Consider the following 20720-nt stretch of genomic DNA (forward strand, 5'->3'; position numbering starts at 1 on the left):
CACTGCATCCAGTGAGATGATCTCCCCGAGGGCCTTTGCTTAGTCGCTTCCTTATGGCACAAGGCCTGACAGCTGGCTGAGGAGGCCTTGTCTGTACTTACCAAGTAGTGTGTTTGGCTTGTGACACGGAAGGACTAGGCTTTTATGTTGATCTCTTTAGATGGATAGTGTTCTTGTAGATATCCCATTAACCTATGAGTCGGGTAAACTCACAGCATTGACTTACATGTGGCCTTACAGCTTCATAAACTTACAGCAAAACTTGTTCAAAAACAAATTCTTTAATAGTTACACAAATCTGACTTAATCTTGGGTAAAGACGCCCAATTCTAGATACTCTTAGTTTTCTAAGCTGTTTTAGACTACCACCCTTTAACAGACTGTCTTGACTCTGTGTACTCCCCTTTTCATAAGATCATTGACCTAGCAGGTGCTTTCAAAGGACACAAATACTTCATCGCTTGTCTAGCTTAGAGAATTGGCGTGAATGTGTTTAGTTCCCTGAGAGCATAAGTCGATGCTACATGTTAGAAGATGCTTTTAAAGGCGAAGGTTCTACACCCAAGAAGCAAGAACATTTGGATAAATACATGAATTTAGAGGGAGAGTCCAGTGCTTCCAAAAATAAGGATGATTGGATATTAACAGGTTTTTAATGGGTGCGGCCAACTGGCTTGAGAAGTATGGGATCCCAAACGCTAGAAAAGGACTTTGACACTGCATCTTAGGTGTAATTTTAAAGTTACAGCGTGACTCATTGTCTGTGTAAAAAAACGGGGATCAGTTTGATGTGCACCTGTGAGACACGAGGTTATCTGGACAGACTGAATGAAGGCCTGTGTCTGTCAGCTGTCACATGATCAGAACGCATTGAATATCAGAGCCAGAGGAGGGAGGGAAGGGGCAGGAAGAAGATGTTAGTTACCTTCAGTGGGAATCCTGTTTCAGTAGACATCTGTAGTGTGTGGAAGAGCAGTAAGTTCAGCATGGCCGTGGGAGCTGCTGCCCTGGCACAGATCGCCATGTGTTTGTTTGATCAGTGCGAGGTGGCAGCAACAGTGTCCACCATGGAAGAAGCAGAGAGAGGTGGAAGCAGGAACGTCCTGGCAGAGTAGGCAGGCCACTGGTGTGGTCAGCAGTGCGTCACAGGGAAGGCAGCTCCCGGGAGGTGGGGGACAATGGTGCAGTTGTTTCTCGGTGGTGGGGACTGATTGAGACTATCTCATAAGCCAGTGAAGATTACAGGGGCTTGTTCTCTCTGTAAGTCATCCTACAAGGTTGCCAATTGTGAGGACATTGTAGCAGATGGTCCCAAATCTCTAAAACCCCAGAAATAGTGAGTTTACAACTGGGAGCTCAGTTCCCTGGGAGCGGGTGAGGTGGTGAGGTCTCCTTATTGCTTCCGTATGTATGTAATCTAGATGTAACTGTGCCTTCCGTGTGGGAGGGATCGTAGCTTTAACTGCTCTGAGCATTCCTTCAGGAACCACAGACACTGTCATCTTTCAAGTAGAGAATGTTTCTCTGTTCTGCGGTACAGTTCAGTGCAATCACAACCTAAAATGTAGGCCTTTCCATGTCCTTGAACAGGAGTGAATTTGCTAGTTGGCACAGAGAGTGGCCTGATGCTCTTGGACAGAAGTGGCCAAGGGAAAGTGTACCCTCTGATCAGCCGGAGACGGTTCCAGCAAATGGATGTACTCGAGGGCCTGAATGTCCTGGTGACAATATCTGGTGAGTGTTCTGTAAAGCAGAATGGATGGCCTTGGTCACGGTGCACCGGGCCCTACATTCTGAGCTCAGCTCATTCTGGATGCTGGCTGAGACAGCAGAGTTGAGCGTCTTCATGTGAAGATGCGCCCAGCTGTGGCTCTCCCTGACGCCCGTCGTGGCCTCTGTTGTACTGTTGTACATTGGTGGCACATTGTCTTTTATTTACTGATAATAATACATTACTGTTAACCACAGCATGTCGTCGCTGACTCTGTGGAGTGCATTTGCTTGGTTTTCACACATACAGCGATGCGTATATTTCGGTCTGTCTAGTTTCAGTACCCTAAAAAGCGCCATTTGTACTTCCTCCTGAGGCCCTGATAGCTGACCAGCTGTTTTTGATGACTTTACTAGTCTAGAATGTCCTATCATTGGACACGCAGATATAACTTTGCGTGACTGAATATATGGATCATGTCATATACGGGCTAACTCCTTTGGCAGTGCACATTTAAGTTAAGGTTGCTTCCTGTCTTTTGTGGTTCAGTATCTCGTTCTTTGAGACCGCAAAGTGCTACACAAGTACCTCTGGTTATCCGTTCATTGGAAGACATCTTGGTGCTTTCAGATAGGAAGGTTTAAGGAAAGCTGCTAGTATCTGTGTGCAACTTTTTGCTTATACACAAGCTTTCATTTGTGTGTTTAGTAAAAGAAAGATGGAAGGAAGGAAGGAAAGAAAGAAAAAGAAAAAGAAAGCAAAGTAACACAGCTGACCGAAACATGAGCAGAAGTCTGTTGGTGCAGAGAGCTGCTGCGCTGTCCTACAGAACGGGTCCATTGTCTCCCAGCAGAGAGCTGGGGAAGGACTGTTTCTACACCACAACCCCGATGTCTGAGACTGTGTTGGGCGTTTTCCGTCCTGATAGGTTAACAGACGTCTTGTGTGAATATGGAGTCCCCTTGTATGTGAATGTTCCATGCACCCTTGTGGTTAAGGCTCCTCTTTCTCCCCATGGGTCTTCTTAGACCTTTGTTCCTTATTGCACTTGAGTTGCTTTTTCCCCCTCTTGTTGAATTTCTTTGTATATTTTAGATAGCAATCTTTTCCTGCATGTGCCCTGAAAGTGCTTTTTCCCTGCCTCTGGCTTCTCTGCTCATTCTCCATGTCTTGCAGAGCAGACATTATAAAGTTTAGTGAAACCTCACACTTTGTGCTTGTTTTGTTTTGTACTCACTTTTGTGCTTAATGCTTTTGGTGTTTTACCCAAAAAGTCACTGCCAAATCCAAGATCCATCCAGATATTTTCATATGCTTTCTTCTACAAGTTTGGTAGCTTGGGTTTTCACATTTAAGTCTGTGACTCATTTTTAATTTATTTTTGTCTAAGGTTTTAAGGTTTACAAGTAGATTCCCTTTCATTCACAACATTGTTTATTTCAGAGAAGACTTCCTTTTGCTATTTGTTTACTGTGTTCATTTCTGTGCCTCTGTTTGTACTGTGTATGCATGTGTTTGTTCACTGCGTTTATGTGCATCTACCTGTACACTGCGATTGTGTCCCTTTGTTTATACTGTGTGTGCACCTGTTTGCTCACTGTGTTTGTGTGCATCTGTTTCTGGCCCCTTTTACTCCACTAATTGATTTGCTCGTTCTTTTGCTGATAACCACAGGGTCTTGGTTACTATATTGGATATATAGTAAATCTTGAAATCAAGAACTGTCCAATAACTTTGGATTTCATTTCAATATTTATTGGTACACACAGATAATTTGGCTATGGTTTTGGCTAGAATTGAGTTGAATCTGTTGTTCAAGTTAGGAAGAACTGACAGTTCTATCCATGAACATGGTACTTCTCCACTTAATTCTTTAACATCTTTGACAAGAATTTTCTTACTGTCCTCATAGATATTTTAAACAGCTGTCTTGTGAGATCCATCTATTTCATTTCTTTAGTGTTAATGTGAATAGTATTTTTGTTTTTAATTTTTTATTGTTGATATATAGGAAAGTAATTGACTCTTGTATAATGGGCTTGCTAGCTAAAATCATGGCTATAATTGTTTCAAGAAGTTCCCAGACGGACTGTCTCCCTCCAGGGAAATGCAACTACTGCTTTTGTTTAGGGTTTCGTTTTTTTCTTGGATACTGTTGTCATTAATAATAACGTTGACTTTTGACCACTCGTGTAAAATACTTATATTTATCTTGTTAGGCAAAAAGGATAAGTTACGTGTCTACTATTTATCTTGGTTACGAAATAAGATACTTCATAATGATCCGGAAGTTGAGAAGAAGCAGGGGTGGACCACCGTGGGCGACCTGGAAGGGTGCGTGCACTATAAAGTCGGTGAGTGATCAGCGGGCACCCCGTTCTCGCTGTTCTTCTGAGTTCCGTCAGTCAGGTTTATGTTACTGGACTCTGAACCTGGTGAGGTGTCCTGTGACCTGCAGGTCTCTTCCCTTCTTGACCTTTCAGGCTTGTAGTTAGCATATGCTGGGAGGTCCTTCACAGTCACTAGAAGAACATTTGAGACTTTAACTGCTGTCACGGCTTGTTATCTTTAATTAAGTACATTGTGCAGAGCTGCCGTGCCCTTATTTATAAATGACCATGGCTGGCCGCTTAGCAACTGTTTTGTGATTGGTATTTTTCTTCTTTGGAACATTGAGTGATTCTCACAACGTCTTTTCACAAAACCCACACCAGGTTTCATTGCATAAGAGAAAGTAAGTGCTTGTTAGAAATGATGAGAAAGAATGGACCATAACATAGTTAGAATTTTAAGGGACCAGCAGTGTAATTTTATAGAAGTGCACTAGTTACAGTCGAGGAGTCCATTGATTGATGATTTGTGCTTTCAGATCTTACTAACGTACCAGCCATAGGCAGTTCAGTTATTCTGTCCACCTCCCCAGGATATTGTAATCGGTGACATTGTCTTCTCTGTCTATTGTGGCTACTCATTGGTAAACAATTATTACATAACTAACATACATACATACATACATACATACATACATACATACATAGCTACATACATAGCTAACGCATCTCACTATGTGAAATGATTCTGAGTTCCCACCAAGACCAGGAGACTAAAATACAGTTAATTAAAGTTAATAGGCATTAGTTTGGTTCCCATGTGGCCCTCGAACCTCCTTAATATTGGTAGTTACTGTATGGTCTATAGGATTATCAGTGATAGCTTTAGTATGTTTGGTTTATAGAGATTAGCAGTGCCCCTAGAGTGATGTCCATCATTTCAGAAAAGTCTATTAACAAAGCTGTGTCAGATAACAAGCCTTTGCACCTAGGCAAGCAGCAGCGTGATGTTCAGAGGTCCATGTAGGTGGTCTACAGAGCAGACCGGAACATCATACTAGGGAGCAGGAATAGCTGTGAAAGATCATGTATGTTCTGTGAGTCACACATGACTTATAACTTGCTTCTATCATAGTCCTCTGTCTGTGAGCCCTCCAGTCCTCAGGGTAGCTGCCTGGCATAGCCCTTGGTAATACAATCCTTGAAATCTAAGACATTATTATGATTATCAGCAAAACTATTCAGTCTCAGTTTAGAATTGATCTAGGAAATTGAATCACACACTGAAGAATTGGGATAGCTACATAAGTGGCTGAATCTCCCCGTATTTCTTACCCCAACTCCTAATTTGTTGGATGAGCAACAGAAGGTATATTTATAAAGTTTGCAAATAACAATTAAAGTTTATGACTCAATGTTAAATACTGATAGTATTTCTCTTGCTTTTTATGTTTGTTTCAGTAAAATATGAAAGAATCAAGTTTCTGGTAATCGCTTTGAAGAGTTCTGTGGAAGTCTATGCATGGGCACCGAAGCCATATCACAAATTTATGGCCTTTAAGGTAAAACCACCAGTTTAAATTGGCTTAAGGTCTGAACAGTTGACGTAGAGCTATGCACTGGCATGACATACCTGTCAGATCAGCTGCTCTAACACAGTATAATAGGCTTTCGCGACTATTTCCTAAGTTCTCAGATGGTCAGTTTGCCAAAATGGTACTTGCACCGTCTCTTAGAAAGTAGGCGGTCTCTGGAAGACACAGCTGTGTTGTAGGTGGAGACTCGAGGTCAAAGGGCTCAGTGAAAGGCAGTCGGGAAGTGCATGTGATCAGTGCAGTGCAATTTAAAGACTAAGGAATAACCTGGTTATGATAGTACAAGCCAGGGAGGCTGAGGTAGGAGGGTTGTTGTGGGGTCAGGCCAGCCAGGGACAGCTAGGAAAACAAATAAACCAAACTAAGTAAATCACAGAGGTTTTTAATGATATAAGCAATACATATTAAATAGAAGGGAGTTAAAACATGTATAATATGGACCTGTCTTTATATAAATTTGAAAAACTCCCTTTAGCAGCATCCTGGTATTTACAGTGAGGAGACTTTTGCTACACTCGGGACTGTTGTGGTTGTGAGTTCACAAGCACTCATAATTGGTCTCCTATTCACTCTGGTGTGCGGCGTGAAAGGTCGCTTATGAAGCAGTGCTGGTAACTGTCATAGTCTGTGCTTCCACACTGCCGAAGTGCAGAGAAAGAACTTAACAGTCATTGTTCTGTGTGTGTTTTTAGTAATTTATTTTAGGGATTGCCCTAAATCCAGTGTATAAAATTCTTAATTAAAATTTCTGCTGTTTTGGCATTAGATAGAGATAATAATTACCTCACAGATAATTATTAGAACACAGAGCTCTAACAATAGTCGGGGAACATTTTAGCAGAGGGTAAGAAACAAATGACATCATCTAAAATGTGTTTAAAACAATTTTGAAATAGTTTATTGAAAGAGTAAGTTTCAATTACTTGTGAAATTTGAATTAAGGGCTACTTCCTGCTTGGTTCCCCCTTGGAGTGGAGTCAAACTCAGGGTTACTATTTTTGTAAGTACTAGTATTACTGAGAAATTATAAAGTCACTCACATTATCTTCTGGAGTCTGGTCTTAGTATTCATATGTGCTAGCTCTCACTGACGTGAAGAATTGAGGCGCTCCAAGTGACGATAGCCTGAGTCTAGTCTCACAGCTAAAGGCTATAGCTCTCGCAGTATCAACCCTGACAGAGAGAGTCTCAGTGCCATGACCCTACAGCAGCTCACTGCACTGCTGTGTCTGAGTATTTGAATCCCACACTGTGCCATTCTTATTATTGTCAACTTTGCCTGTGCTCTGATCAAGACACACAACTGGACAGGACAGAGAGCGTTCTTCAGCTAGGTAGGAGGGAAGATGTGTCTTCCAGATGCTGGTTAACCATCCACTTGATAAATCAAAGCCTGCAGCTTGCTTCTCCTCTGATGTGTAAGTTTGTTCTCCTGCTTCTGTCTTGATTACCTCTATAGTCATTTGGAGAACTGGTACATAAGCCATTACTGGTGGATCTCACTGTCGAGGAAGGCCAGAGGTTGAAAGTGATCTATGGATCCTGTGCTGGATTCCATGCTGTTGATGTGGATTCCGGCTCAGTCTATGACATTTATCTACCAACACACGTAAGAAAGAACCCACACTCTATGGTTGGTTGACTGACTTCACTTTGTTTTGACTTTTCCCTTACTCTGCTCAGTGACTAACACAAGCAGGGTTTCCTCATTCCCCGTGGTGTAGGGTGAGTATTTAAATGAAGCACTGTTTTCAGTGGCTTCGGAAGCATAGAAATCTCCTTTCCAGGCTCTGTGAAGCCCTCTGAGGACCTCTTAGCATTTGCTTTGACTAACATGGGATGGAGTTGGAACTGTTGCTGTCAGGCAGAACACCCTGGGTTGGGAATGGTTCTCAAACGAGTCCACCATCCGGTAATGTGTCCAGGGACTCAAACATGTGCATCAGCAGAGCACGTGACCTGGAATATAACTCTGGGTTGTATATTGATTGCATGGACTTCCCAAGATCCTTGCTGGTTTGTGGTAGGTACGGCCAGGGGTGCAGCACTACCACATTCGCTAGACAGACAGACTGAGCACATTCACGGCACCGGAGATGACCACAGATGTGCTTCTCTCTTCCTGTTCTCTAGATTCAGTGTAGCATCAAACCCCATGCAATCATTATCCTCCCCAACACGGATGGAATGGAGCTTCTGGTGTGCTACGAAGATGAAGGGGTTTATGTGAACACGTACGGAAGAATCACCAAGGACGTGGTTCTGCAGTGGGGAGAGATGCCAACATCTGTAGGTATGGTGCGCTGTGACGAGGCGTCCGTGAGAGGAGCCGCCGAGACCACGTCTGTGTGTTGTACTAATGTTGCATGTTGCTCGCACCGTCTGGCTATTCGGTGGTTACCAGCAGATGGGAGGAGGTTAGAACAAATTCCCGGTAATCCTTGGGCACTTTAAATCTGTGCAAATGCTGCCTCTCCTTGGACTCTTAGGCTACCCAAAGGGCAGGTGTTTGGGGTATTTTGGTTTTTGGATTTTGTTTTTGACCAGTATGCATGGCTGAAGAAACTCAGAGAAAGAAATAGTGCTCTTGAGTGGCAGGGCCCCAGTCACCGACAGGCCCCTGAGTGGTCTTCTGCTTCGTGTTCAGGGACCGAGGCTGCTGCTTGACATTGTATGGCTGTGCTTGTGTCCCCGATATGTCTGCTCACCCGTCTTCCTCCCTTCTCTCATGGCTGTGTCTAGAAGTGGCATGAAAGACCCTAGGGAAGTTGGCTTGCTCAGTTAACTGACGCATGCCTACCCAGTGACAGATCAGGCATACAGCACACTGCCCCCTTCTGGTCACTGCTGTAAATTGAACCCAGGGCCTCGTGAACCGGGGAGGTGGGTTTTCAGAGATGTGCCCAGTTCTGAGGCAGAAGTCCTGGAAAACCAAAGTCCACACAGGCTAGGCACCCAGCTGGGCGTGAACACGAAGCATCTTGTCAAGATTCCTCCTGGTTAATGCTTTGTTTCTCCCTCTCTAAAAGCGTACATCCGGTCGAATCAGACAATGGGCTGGGGAGAGAAGGCAATAGAGATACGCTCTGTGGAAACTGGTCATTTGGACGGTGTGTTTATGCACAAAAGGGCTCAGAGACTAAAGTTCCTGTGTGAACGTAATGACAAGGTAAGGCTTCCTCATGGCGTCTGTGCAATTGTGGCTGCTGTTTATGGTGGCTTGTTGTGCACGGGGCAGTGACGGTGAATTCCTGGCCGTTCTGGTAGATTTCTAAAATAAATCCAGGAGACCTCTGAACGCACACACTCGGGGTCGGGCGCCCGGAGGTGGTGAGCGGCTGCTGACTGTCCTCTCCGGTTGTGTTGCAGGTGTTCTTTGCTTCCGTCCGCTCTGGCGGCAGCAGCCAGGTCTACTTCATGACCTTAGGCAGGACTTCCCTTCTGAGCTGGTAGAGGCAGTGTGAGCCGGGATCACTGACCTCTGGAGTCGGCAAGACCCCAAGAACTTGGAATTCCTTGCAACTGGAGCTCAGAGCTGTGCCGGTGCAGCCATGACAGCTGTCTATGCAGGCCTCTTGTGGCGTGGCGTGGCGTGGCGTGTCGGGTCCTCTCCCCTCCCTCCTACACTTTCTGCCAGTTTATTCCCATTCTCTCCTCCTCCCTTCTCAAAAAAATAAACCAAGGCTGCGTTGCAGCTGGTGCTGTTCAGACTCTACCATCGGTGCTAGGAATGCTTGGGGATGAACACATCAGACCGGGAAGAGCGCCTTTCCTACAGCTCCAGGATTCCTCGTCTCCGAGCCACTGTCCCGTGGGCGTCTGCTGGTTGTGACGATCGCGCCACCCGATGTTGGCGGCGGGCACAGAGAGGTGAAAAGTTGGTGTAAGAAGCCGCTTGCTGAAGCAGAGAACAGAGTTAATATAGTAACATTAACAATGTATTTAATTGACATTTCTCTCTTTTGTAATGTGACAGTATGTGGACAAAGAAGAAGGTGCAGGTCTAAGAGGTTAATATTTATAAAATGTGAAAGACACAGTTACTAGGATAACTTTTTTTGTGGGTGGGGCTTGGGGTGGGGCGGGGTGGGTTAAAGGGTCCCATTTTGTTTCTTTGAAAGCTTTTTGGAGAGGGTTGTCCTGGCCAAGAACTCAGTCATTTTTCTGTGTACCAAGTTTTGCCTAAATTGTGCAGATGGTTCTTAAAAAAGAAAGGAAAGGAAAAGGAAATGTGTGCGTCTTGTTGGAGGGCCAGAAGTTTTGTTGTGTAACAGTATTAGCAAGGCCTGGGCTAAGGGTTTAATGTCCGTTAAGCCTAAAGTGTGGCAGCGGCTCCACCACGGTCTGCACGCAGCATAGGAAAGGCCGGCTTTCCTGTGGGTTCTCATTTCGTTTCGTTTTGTTTTTTGCCTACCTCATTGTTCTTAATGCATTGAGAGGTGACTTAGCTTAATGGTTTTGGCAGAAAACATTTAATGTTTAATTTAACCTTAATACCAAAACTATCTGATTAAAGTTTGACTGACTTTGTCACAAGTCTAATCAGGTACAAAAAAAGGAAAAGAAAAGAAAAGAGAAAGAAAGCAAGCTGTCTATGATGGTGGGAGCAGCCTTGTGGCTGCTGCCGTCTGCTCTCAGCACTCAGACGCTCTGCTCTCACCAAGTTCACCATTGGAGGGTGACAGGCAGCGGAGTCACCTGTGACAGACACACAAGAGATCTCACTGTTCTCAGTTAAAGGCTTTGGAAGCAGGCAGGGGTCACACTAGGAGTCACACAGACTATTCATTCATGTTGCAGGAATTTTTTCTTGGGAGCGAGGGTGTGTCCCTTTTCTTAAAAAAAACAAAAAGCAAAAAAACAAAAAAAACCCGCAATGCACTAAAACTATTTTAAGAATGTAGTTACTCCTACTTCTTCATAGACGGCACCTCCCTGCCTGTGTTTCAGGTGTAAGACTGACGCTCTGGCTTTTCCTGTTTCTCACGTGCTCTCTTGTTTGTTCTCTCTCTCTTTTTTTTAAAAACTAATTTTTCTTTATGAATATGTCTGTGACATTTGTAATAAATGTCTTGTAATAATTTGCTTCTTGGCTTCATGGTCATCACTACATTCTCTGAGGATGCTAGTGTCTCAGTGGAGGGGCAGTGCTGAGTCACGGCCCTGCCATCTTTCTGTGAGGGGGATGGCCTCGTGACAGCCACTGTGTGCTTCATTCCCCAAACACAAGCTCGGTGTTTCAGAGGCTTGATCTTCCCCGGCGGTTAATTTTCCTTTACAGCACGGTTCATCTATTCCCTGTCCCACGGAACAGTAATCTGTATCTCTACTGCCTGTACCGTCGGCCTCGGCTCACAGGGCTGTCGGTCATTCTCTTACTTTCCACTCCAGTGGTTTTATGAACCACAGAAGTCTAGTGAGAATGCAATGTACAACGATGTGCAGCTAAATGGTTGGTTGTAAATACCCACGAAGGCGGGCAAGATAAGTGAGCGACCCTTACTCCTCTTAGGGGCAAAGGAAGCAAAAATTGTTTTCTGTTGGTATGACTTCAGAGTAATACAAAAGCTGCTTCTCCTCTAGTTTGTGGCTAGCCTAGAGTAAGTTAAAGCATTATCCCGTCTGAGACCTGGACTGTCCCATCAGCAGAGGACTCAGTCAGAATCTAACGCCGGCAGCCTCCTACCCACACTTGGGGCTTTTATGAAATGAGAGGGGCCGGTAAGGGAAGCGCCTGGATCAAGAGGAGACAGAGCTGTCCGGGTGACTGCAGACACCCTGACTCTAGAGAGCTGTGGAAGGCGAGCCGATGGCTCTGGAGAAGCACAAAGCCTCAGACAGCAAGAGGCGTGAAGAAACAGAAGGCTTTCGTGCACCTTAGTCCTGTGTGTCATAGTCTGTCAGCCACGGGCTGCAAAGCCATAGGTTGCAATTAGTACAAACATACGTTGTTGGGATTATCATCATCTAGAACTCTCTCTTGAGATGTGGGCGGAGGATGGGCTCTAGTCATCTGGGCCTGTGCTGCTAGCACAACCCTCCCCGCCCAGTGGGCATTCTCCCTGCTGACCCAGACCAACTCCATGGCCAACTTGACTGAAAGAGAGCAGTCTGCCCAGGGAAGCTTCTGGCAGCTGCTCCCCGAACCCCTTCCCTTCTGGGTCCTGACACCCAATAAACCGGTGAGCCTAGACAATCCTATTTGTTTAGGGTGAACAGGCTTTCCCTCACTCCCTCCATGGGACACTGCTTTCTATGAGGGTCATTTTGGCAAAGCAGTATCAAGGTGACCCTGCAGTAGGTGGGCCGGAAGCTGCTCTTCACAGGGGCACCACCCGGAGCTTCAGTGCCGAGTGGGAGGAGCCGCGTCTGAGGCGAGGGCAGTGCGCTTATGTGCACACTTGCATCGGAGGGAACGCTTACAGAAATGGTTCCTTGTACCTGCATGCATCCCATTGACCGTTTACGTTTAAATCACACGGGGCTGCTGGGTTTCTAGCTTAGGTGGAGCACACGTAAGGATCTGTAGTCCCTAATTCTACCGTTATAAATTTGCTGAGTAATAATACAGGTGGGAAATTGCACTGGATTTACAAGTCATGAAGCCCAGCAGGCGATGACAAGTCCCCTCCCCCCCCACACACACCCCTCCCCACATTCCCTACCACTGCCGCCTTTTTTTTTTTTTTGTTTTTGTTTTTTGTTTTTTTGTAGTGCTGACTTGTCTACTGTTATACAAATTACTGTTCTCCCCTACCTTTCTTTCCTAAATAAAGAAACAATAATTTCTGCCTCAGTGTGTTCTGACCCTTTAGGCATCTCCTTCACGGGAAGATCCCAGATTTGTGCATTCCTTCCCCTCCCCCATCCTGGTCAGGACAGGTTCCACATGCTGCAGTGGCTGGGTGTGGGAGGTTGCTGAAGGGCAGTTATGATGAAGTAGCAGCAGGCATATGCACAAACTCCTCAGACGGAAGGTGAGAACCAGCCCATGAGGCAACAGGGAGAGTGAACAGAGGAGGACTGCCCAAGTCTGGTCAAATCGCAGAGTGGGAGATGGTGAGGAGGCTCCACCCACACCCAGCCGCTCAGCACTGACTCCGCTTCATCCTCTTTTGGCCTACACATGGAAGACACATAAAGGAAGATAAAAGTCCTTCAAGATATGAATATCCCCAGTAGGACATACAGTAACCCTTTCTCGATTGATTCATAAATGCTAACCCGGGTGCAACAGCTAGATGATGTCAGTGTGACTGAGCCCAGTCCTCTGTCTGCCCCCAGGGTGTTCTTTCTAGGTAGTTGCCACCTCCGGGAGCCGGGCACCATCTCTCAGGACTCTCCGCCTTGCCTGTGCTCACAAGGATGCGTGCGCCATCATCAAAGAGACTGACATACTGTGTCTCATGTTTATCTCCAAGATGAAAGTGAAATAGGAAAAGTTTCAGCCAACGGATGACCTAAGGGTTTTTTTTTGTTTTTGTTTTTGTTTCCTATTTGCAACTGGTGGCCAGTTAGCATACAAACCCAGGGGTGTCTTTGTGAGTTCTGTGAGTCTTTCTCTTCCAGCTTTCCCCTCTGGTTGAGGGAATCACTCAACGAGGTAACTGCAATCCAATTTGGCTTCTTAGCCGACGCCTGCTCTGTTTAGCTGTAGTGATCATTGAGATTGAATTGTTGCTGCTGTGTACCACTTTCAAAAGAATGATGGCCCTATTCCCCTTTAACGTAGACGGAATGCTTTAAAATTGGCTAAGGAATGGAGAGTTGGCCAAAGTCATTACCACATTTACATGAGAGGAGGTGCGCATTCAGATACTAGGTTCTCTTACCTGGCTGTTTGTTCTGGCCTCTCAGGGTTAATCTGCTTAATAAAAACTAAATAAAACTTGATTAGTCCTGGAGAAGTTCTGCCCTTTTAGTGTGAACCTGGGAACAGGAAGCAGCATTGAAGAACTACCTCTGTCACCCTGGCCTGTTGATGGATGTGTCTGTGGGACGTTTTCTTGATGCTATTTGGAGGAGAAGGGCTGGAGCTCTCCCTAGTGTCCCCAGTTGGAGTTGCCATGGCAACACTGAAGGCTCTCCCTGACTAGTCTCCAGGGAGTTTAAATCTCTTCTGGTTTTTCATTTGCTTATTCATTGCCTGTTGGTTTGAGTTGTTTTTTGTTTTTTGTTTTTTTTAAGATTTATGTATGTGAGTACACTGTGACTCTCTTCAGACACACCAGAAGAGGGCATCAGATCCCATTAAAGATGGTTGTGAGCCATCATGTGGTTTCTGGGAATTGAACTCGGGACCCCTGGAAGAGCAGCCAGTGCTCTTAACCTCTGAGCCATCCCTCCAGTTCTAGTTTGGAATTTTTAACTTATTCATTTGGGTTTATTATTTTTATTCTGAGGTTGCCATTTCTATTTTGCTCTCAAGTGTAGAAGTCTGACAAGGTGCCCACAGATGTTCGGGAAAGGACACAGAGCTAGGGTGGGTGCCTCCTGTCCCTTCCTTGAGTTTGCAGAAGTCAGACTTGATTACAGTACGTACAGACCGGTGTTAACTGACTTTCCTTGGCACATCCTCTTGTAGCACATGCCGGGAATTAATCATTTTTGATTTGCACCATGGTTCTTAATCTGTGTCCTGCCTTCATCCTTAGAGCTGACTACCTAAACCACAGCTCCCAAGGCTTCTCAGGGAAAGCAGTAGGGTTGACGTTTCTTGGGAGACAGCCACTCTTGACTTCTAGAGAGTTTTCAGTTGCAGAAGTCCAACAGCCCCTTCCTCCCTAAATAATCCTGCTGCTAAACATCAGGTTTGTTGTAGGTTCTTAGATCTAGGAGTCACAGTTTAGAACAGAGGCCATCTGGAAGCTCCCATCTGCAGACACTGCCTATCATGGGCAGTTTGGTGAGCTCAGGACTTCAGTTGTCTCCTCACGGTCTGTCCTGCTTACTCCTATGAAGAGGCATAACTGGGCCACGCAGGATCCATTTCTTATCCTGGGCGGCCCTACGGAAAGGACATCGCAAACGGTCTCGCCTCGGACTCCCATGTGTTACTGGTATCAAAGATACTTCCTCGGTGTGCTTTCTGAAGGACTGGTTGTTCCCTCACCTCCCTAGCAGAGTACATCGTTGAGTAAGTGTGGGAGCTTGTGAACTTCTGGGAACCCGGTGGCTTTTTTGGTCAAGTTGAGCAATCCTTGTGTGCCGAGCAGTCTTAAGGTACCGTGCTCCTGTGGGGAAACGAGCCTGAAGGGTGGCTTGGAATAGTGGTCACTGTTCTAGAGGAGACAATAGGGCCTCTAGATGTGTGTGTATTGAAGTGCGTGTGTGTCCATGTACTTGCACGGATGTGCTCAGGAATGACCAGACGTTGGTGCCAGCACCCATTGTCAAGTGTTCTCCACCCCCTTTTTGGATGTGACTAGCCTTTAATGGCGGAGCCCTCTCTCCAGCCCTCTGCCTTGTTTTTGAGACAGAATCTCTAACTCCCTGTAGTTCACTGATGGGATTGTATTGGCAAGCCAGCCAGCAAGCTTCAGGTCTCCATCACCGTGTCTCTCGAGCTGCAGTTAAGGTGCATTCCTTTGTGCTTTGCTTTTTATACTGGTGCTGGGAACTCAGATCCTCATGCTTCCCTTCAAGAAGTGTACCCACTGAGTCACCTCCCCAGCCCCAGAGACTCATAATTTGTTAACTACAGTAGCACATGGTTACCTGGATGAAACAAGTGAGAGATGCTCTCAGGCTGCACTTTGCAATCCTTTGGCTAGGATCTAAACACACATCGCAGGTCAGCCTTCACAGGAGTGCGGGCCAGCTGCAAGGGGTCCATAAGTAGTGCTGGCAATACTGGGTTCAACAAAAGATACGGGGCAACTGAGAAGTGATTATGTAAACTAGAGATGCTGTGCGCTAGGACTTGAATGAAGGCTCTTACTGTACCTTCTCCGCCTGGGCTAGAGGAGACATGAGCTGCCTCCCTATTGATGATTTGGAGAGATACAAGTCCAGGAGCTGAATGGAGCGTTAGCAGAAATTAGGACCAGGTCAACCTCAGTTTGAAAAGGACAACTAGAGGTTGAGAGGTTAAAAGGGCAGCTCTGATGGCTGATTGGGCCTGTACCACTTGAGAAGAGAGTGTCAAGACAGAGAGAGCCTGAGGTCCCTTTGGTGACCAGCTGCCTGCCTCAAGAAGTTAGTACTTGGTATGTAGACAGGAGGTAAATAGTCCATAACTGATTTGGGGACGCTTCAGACCCACTAGTAAGATGTCTTCACTGTTTGCATGCCTCACGAATGGATGAGGCGGCAGACTGGAGGCTTGCTCTGGGTACAGCAAAATGTGTCAGCAACAGCACAGTTGATGGCTTCCTCCTGCTCCCTTTCTGGGGCTCAGATTTCTTTAAACAATGCCAATATATAATGCATACTCTGGAAAGCACCAGTGTGGATTTCAAGGTACCTTCAAGGCCAAGCAATGAGAGAAAACGTTTTGCTGGCAGAGCCCACGGGTACCTGCCAGTGTCCACAGCAAGCTTCCTTCTCTGTGCTCAGTTTTCTAATACAGAGAAAAGTAGCATTGCTGCTGGTACACAGACAGACACACTTAGCTTTGCAAGAAAACTTGAAAGGCTATGAAGCCAGTAATACTGGGACACTTCCTGTACTGGCTGGTTCTGTATGTCAACTTGACACAAGCTGGAATTATCACAGAGAAAGGAGCCTCTCTTGAGGAAATGCCTCCATGAGATCCAGCTATAAGGCATTTTCTCAATTAGTGATCAAGGGTGGGAGAGCCCCCATTGTGGGTGATGCCGTCCCTGGGCTGGTGGTCCTGGGTTCTATAAGAAAGCAAGCTGAGAAGCCAGGGAAGCAAACCAGTAAGTAACACCCCTCCATGGCCTCTGCATCAGCTCCTGCTTCCTATGAGCTGAATAAACCCTTTCCTCCCCAACTTGCTTCTTGGTCATGATGCTTTGTGCAGGAATAGAAACCTTGACTAAGACACTTCCTAACAACTTGAGGTTAGCCAGAGAAATTTAAAGATGTCCACACAGTAAGTTGTTGTGGTAATGCAAGCTATTTTTATTGCGTCATAGTGTGAGATAGGGCACACATTTAATCATGTACATGCAAAAGTTGATAATGTACTTGAATAAGTATGTTCCAGAATGTGATCTCAACATATAATATCCAAAACACCCTTCACACTATTTTCCATATGAAAGCCTTGAACTTGTCTAGAGGTTTTAGGGAGTCTGTCAAGGTTTATCCCCAACAGCTGTCCACATCTTCCTGTTTCTTAAAGAGTCCCTCTGGGGATCATTCTGTGATGGGGGAACCTTAGTTGAGACAAGGTCTCCTAATCTCTATGGGCTGGTTTTTCTGCATCTCAGTGTATACTATTGTGATTAGATAGATGGATGGATGGGTGGATAGATGATGGATGGATGGGTGGGTGGACAGACGGATGGACAGACAGACAGACAGACAGACAGATAGATAGAACTAAAGTCACGCCTACAGGATAACTAGGACAAAATTCCACTAGAACAGCAGTTCTCAACCTGTGGGTCTCTACCCCCTTTGCAGGTTGAACAGCCTTTCAGAAGGGGTCACATATCAGATACCCTGCTTATCAAATACATTATGGTCCATAACATTGAAAATTATAGTTAAGCAGCAAAGGGATAATTTTATGGTTGGGGCTCACTGTATTAAAGGGTCTCAGCATTAGGAAGGCTGAGAACCACTGCACTAAAATGTTAACCTATGCTGGGTTTTACAAAATCACCTCCCACACACCCCACACACATTTGCAATGCTTTTGTTCTCTGGCTCTATCAAAATAATACTGTCAGAAAGGAGGAGCTGTTATTTGCAAACCTCAAGGTGGTGAGCTGGCTGTGGGTAAACTCTAAGAAACATTTCTTCCCACTAATAGTGCAGTGCTCTGATGTGGACTGTGCTGCAGGGGTTTCTTCTTTTTCTAAAGGCTGCGAGGAAGGCATGTGAAGTTGCAAGCTATCTGCCCATGCAGCCAAGTGGGTACTTCTGTTCCCCTACACAGGTGGGTTTTAGACAGAAAACTGTCGTGCAGAGGTGTTTATCTGGGGCCTCTGACTCACTGGCAGCATCAGCGAGGGACCCGTCCAGCTGGGAAGTTCTCAGAGACTTCTTGTAGCTCTGGGGAAAACCCACTCCCCCACTGCGTCCAGATTCTGGTTCCTGCTGTTGTGTAATCTTAAAAAGATGGGGCAAAGACCTGTAGTGGAAGGAATTGAGAAACTTAATGGCAGCTGAGAAACTTAATGGCAGCATTTATCACCTTCAGCACAGTCAGATAGGCCCCAGTTGCCAGGTAACAAGATTCCCAGGATCCTTCATGAGTGAGTCACTCTGGACTGTTGTAAAAGATGTGGATGTCACCCGAGTCTCCCTGGCTGATTTGGAGTGAAGCCCCATTTTCAGCTCTTACTGCCTGGGCCTCACTCTAGAGAGTGTACATTCTGGAGGGAAGGGTAGGAACCAGCCCGGCCATGAGTTGGGAGGAACACAAAAGAGTGGTCCTTTGGGAATCTGCCAAGTCATGGCTGCCCATCCTGTAGGGCTGACTCCTGGTCTTAGATGGCATTTGCCCAGTGCAGCGATCACAGTCGTCTGTAACTGACACAAGACAGTGTGAAGTCTCATCATTACCTTAGAAGCAAAGGGAGTTTTGTCCATTCAGTGAACATTTAGGAATGGATGCACTTTGTACAAGCCACCATAATTCCAAGTTATGGTCACTTTGTGACACTCGGACAGCCAAGTTACCATGGATGAGGATCTGATCTCTGATCCCAAAAGGAAGCTGACTGCATGGACTTAAAACAGATTGCAGGGGAGCACACAGAAGAATACAGCATGGAGATCAGGGGAGACACTAAGTGCCACTTAGAGTCATGCCTGGCTGCAACACTAGGATTTCCAACCTGGGACACGAATCACATTCCCAAGAGGGGAATGGTCTACTTTTAATTTGTTTCAATTTTTTGGAAGTGCCTTTTTGGTTGAGAATTTTATAGGTGCATATATACTACATTTTAATCAAACATACCCCCAATTTCCTTACCTCTAATTCGTCTTGTATCCCCTGCCTCAACTTTCAACTCCCAACCTCCTGTACTTTTTTTAATAAGTCCACTTTGCGCTACCTGTGTGTGCTTAGGTGTAGACAAGCCTGTTGGAGTTTGAGTAGTCTTTCAAGGGCTGCGTCCCTGAAGAAAACAGACTCCCTTTCCCAGCAACCGGCAATTGCTCCCTCCATGAGAGGTGGGATTTGTGCAGCCCTAATCCAGCCATGCTGGTATTTTGCCTTGCTTGATTTGGTGCACATAATCACAGCTACCATTGAGTTCATGTGCAATGGCCCCATCAGATCCAACAAATACTGTTTGCAGAATTTCACTGTCTCTAGCTTTCACAATCTTTCCAGTCCCTCTTCTGCAATAGTCTCAGAGCCTGGATGGGAGAACTTGTTGACAATGGCTGGCTGGATCTCACCCACCAGAGTGTCTGATTATCTAGGACTCAGGTGTCATGGGAAAGCCGCAGTGACAGAGACTGCTGAAGGGCACGAGGAGCAGCCAGAAGATTCTACACCTCCCTCCTAATTTCCAGGTTGCTTACGATCCCAATGGTTCTGATGCAATCTTAAGAAGCTATACACCCCAGTTCTGTGTAGGTTGACTGTCAACATTCCAATCAGTAGAGTTTCTTTTAGATCCAACTCTGTGGATAATATGAGTGTCTCCACCCACCATTATGGAGAAAGTTTATACTTATTAGATGATAGGCAAATAGGCTAAATTTAATCTTTTAGTTGTGGAAAAACTTTTAAGTATTTATAAAAAATATACTAGGGGTCTGGGGAGATGGCTTAGCCGTTTAGGAGCACTTACTCTTCTTGCAGTGGACCTGCGTTCAGTTTCTACCCAAATCAGATGACTGACAGCTGCCACTAAGTTCAGTTCCAGGGAACTCCATTGCCTTTCCCCCAGTGTTCATGTGAACAGACCTACACCCCCCCACATAATTAAAGATAATGAAAAATCTCAAAAATGCATGCATCTTGCTACTTCAATTACCTTTTAGTATATGATTATATGTACAGATGTTTGCATGTGTGTCTGTGTGCCTCAGAGACCAGAAGAGGGAGGGTGTCACACTAGAGTTACAGGTGGTTGTAAGCTTCCAAGTAGGTGCTGGGAATTGAACTGGGGTCCTCTTACCAGGTCCCCTGGAACAAGAGTTTCAAATGGTTGTGAGCTGCACGTGAATTCTGGGGATTGTGTCCTGGTCCTCCGGATGAGCAACTTACTGTACTTCAAGCCACTGAACCATTTTGCCATCTACCCGACTGCTTCACGTATTACCTATCAACTTAGCCATGTCTGTTCTAACCTCATTTTACCCGTGGGTCACTTCAGAGCAACCCCTAGACGATTCAGTTTGTAAATATTCAGTATTTGTATTCAAATACATCAAACGACTGCACCAAAACCTAACAAAAATAAATGTTTCATCGGGCACTTCATTGTCATGTGTTCTTAGTAGTATTTTTTTGTCTGTTTTGTTTTTAACTGTATGTGAATCATGATCTAGATGAGTATAGCATCTTATGTGTGGCTGACAAATCCCTTTGTTGAAGATAAACATTATTTGTGCACAAACATTTTAAGCTTTGGTCCTTAGAGGCTTGGTTTTGGTAGCTGTTGGTTTATGAGACTTTTAGTCTCCAATATATTTCCTGCACTTACTGGATTCATCCATTTCTCTAAGACTGCACCGTCTTCGTAAGAAATAGCATTTTGTGGTTTTTATGATCAGTCTGGTTATTTATATCGCTAGCAGCTATAGTTAGTAATTTTTCTAGTTCCTTTCAAGATAACCATTGTTTCGCTTGTTTGGATGGCTTTGTACTCACTCCAACAGCACAATATTTACAATATTGGGATGGTAAAGAAAAGGTTTCATGATATAGCTCAGGGTGGCTTCAAATTCTTCATCCTCTGCCCGAGCCTTCTCTGTGATATAATG

At 45.3% G+C, this 20720-nt stretch overlaps 1 protein-coding gene across 20 annotated transcripts in view; it reads left to right on the forward strand.

The window, feature by feature from the left end:
• Positions 1-10722, forward strand: part of Map4k4 (mitogen-activated protein kinase kinase kinase kinase 4) — a 125518-nt gene extending 114796 nt beyond the window's left edge. For all 20 annotated transcript variants that reach the window (XM_032900989.1, XM_032900996.1, XM_032900993.1 and 17 more), the window contains 7 exons: positions 1591-1734; positions 3931-4065; positions 5503-5603; positions 7096-7245; positions 7770-7929; positions 8666-8805; positions 9006-10722. In XM_032900989.1, the coding sequence (XP_032756880.1) occupies positions 1591-1734; positions 3931-4065; positions 5503-5603; positions 7096-7245; positions 7770-7929; positions 8666-8805; positions 9006-9089 (914 nt within the window). In that variant the 3' untranslated portion in view covers positions 9090-10722. The remainder of the gene's footprint in view (positions 1-1590; positions 1735-3930; positions 4066-5502; positions 5604-7095; positions 7246-7769; positions 7930-8665; positions 8806-9005) is intronic.
• Positions 10723-20720: the final 9998 nt, after the last annotated feature.

The sequence above is a fragment of the Rattus rattus genome, chromosome 4 (assembly GCF_011064425.1).
Source record: "Rattus rattus isolate New Zealand chromosome 4, Rrattus_CSIRO_v1, whole genome shotgun sequence".
NCBI classification, from domain to species: Eukaryota; Metazoa; Chordata; class Mammalia; order Rodentia; family Muridae; genus Rattus; species Rattus rattus.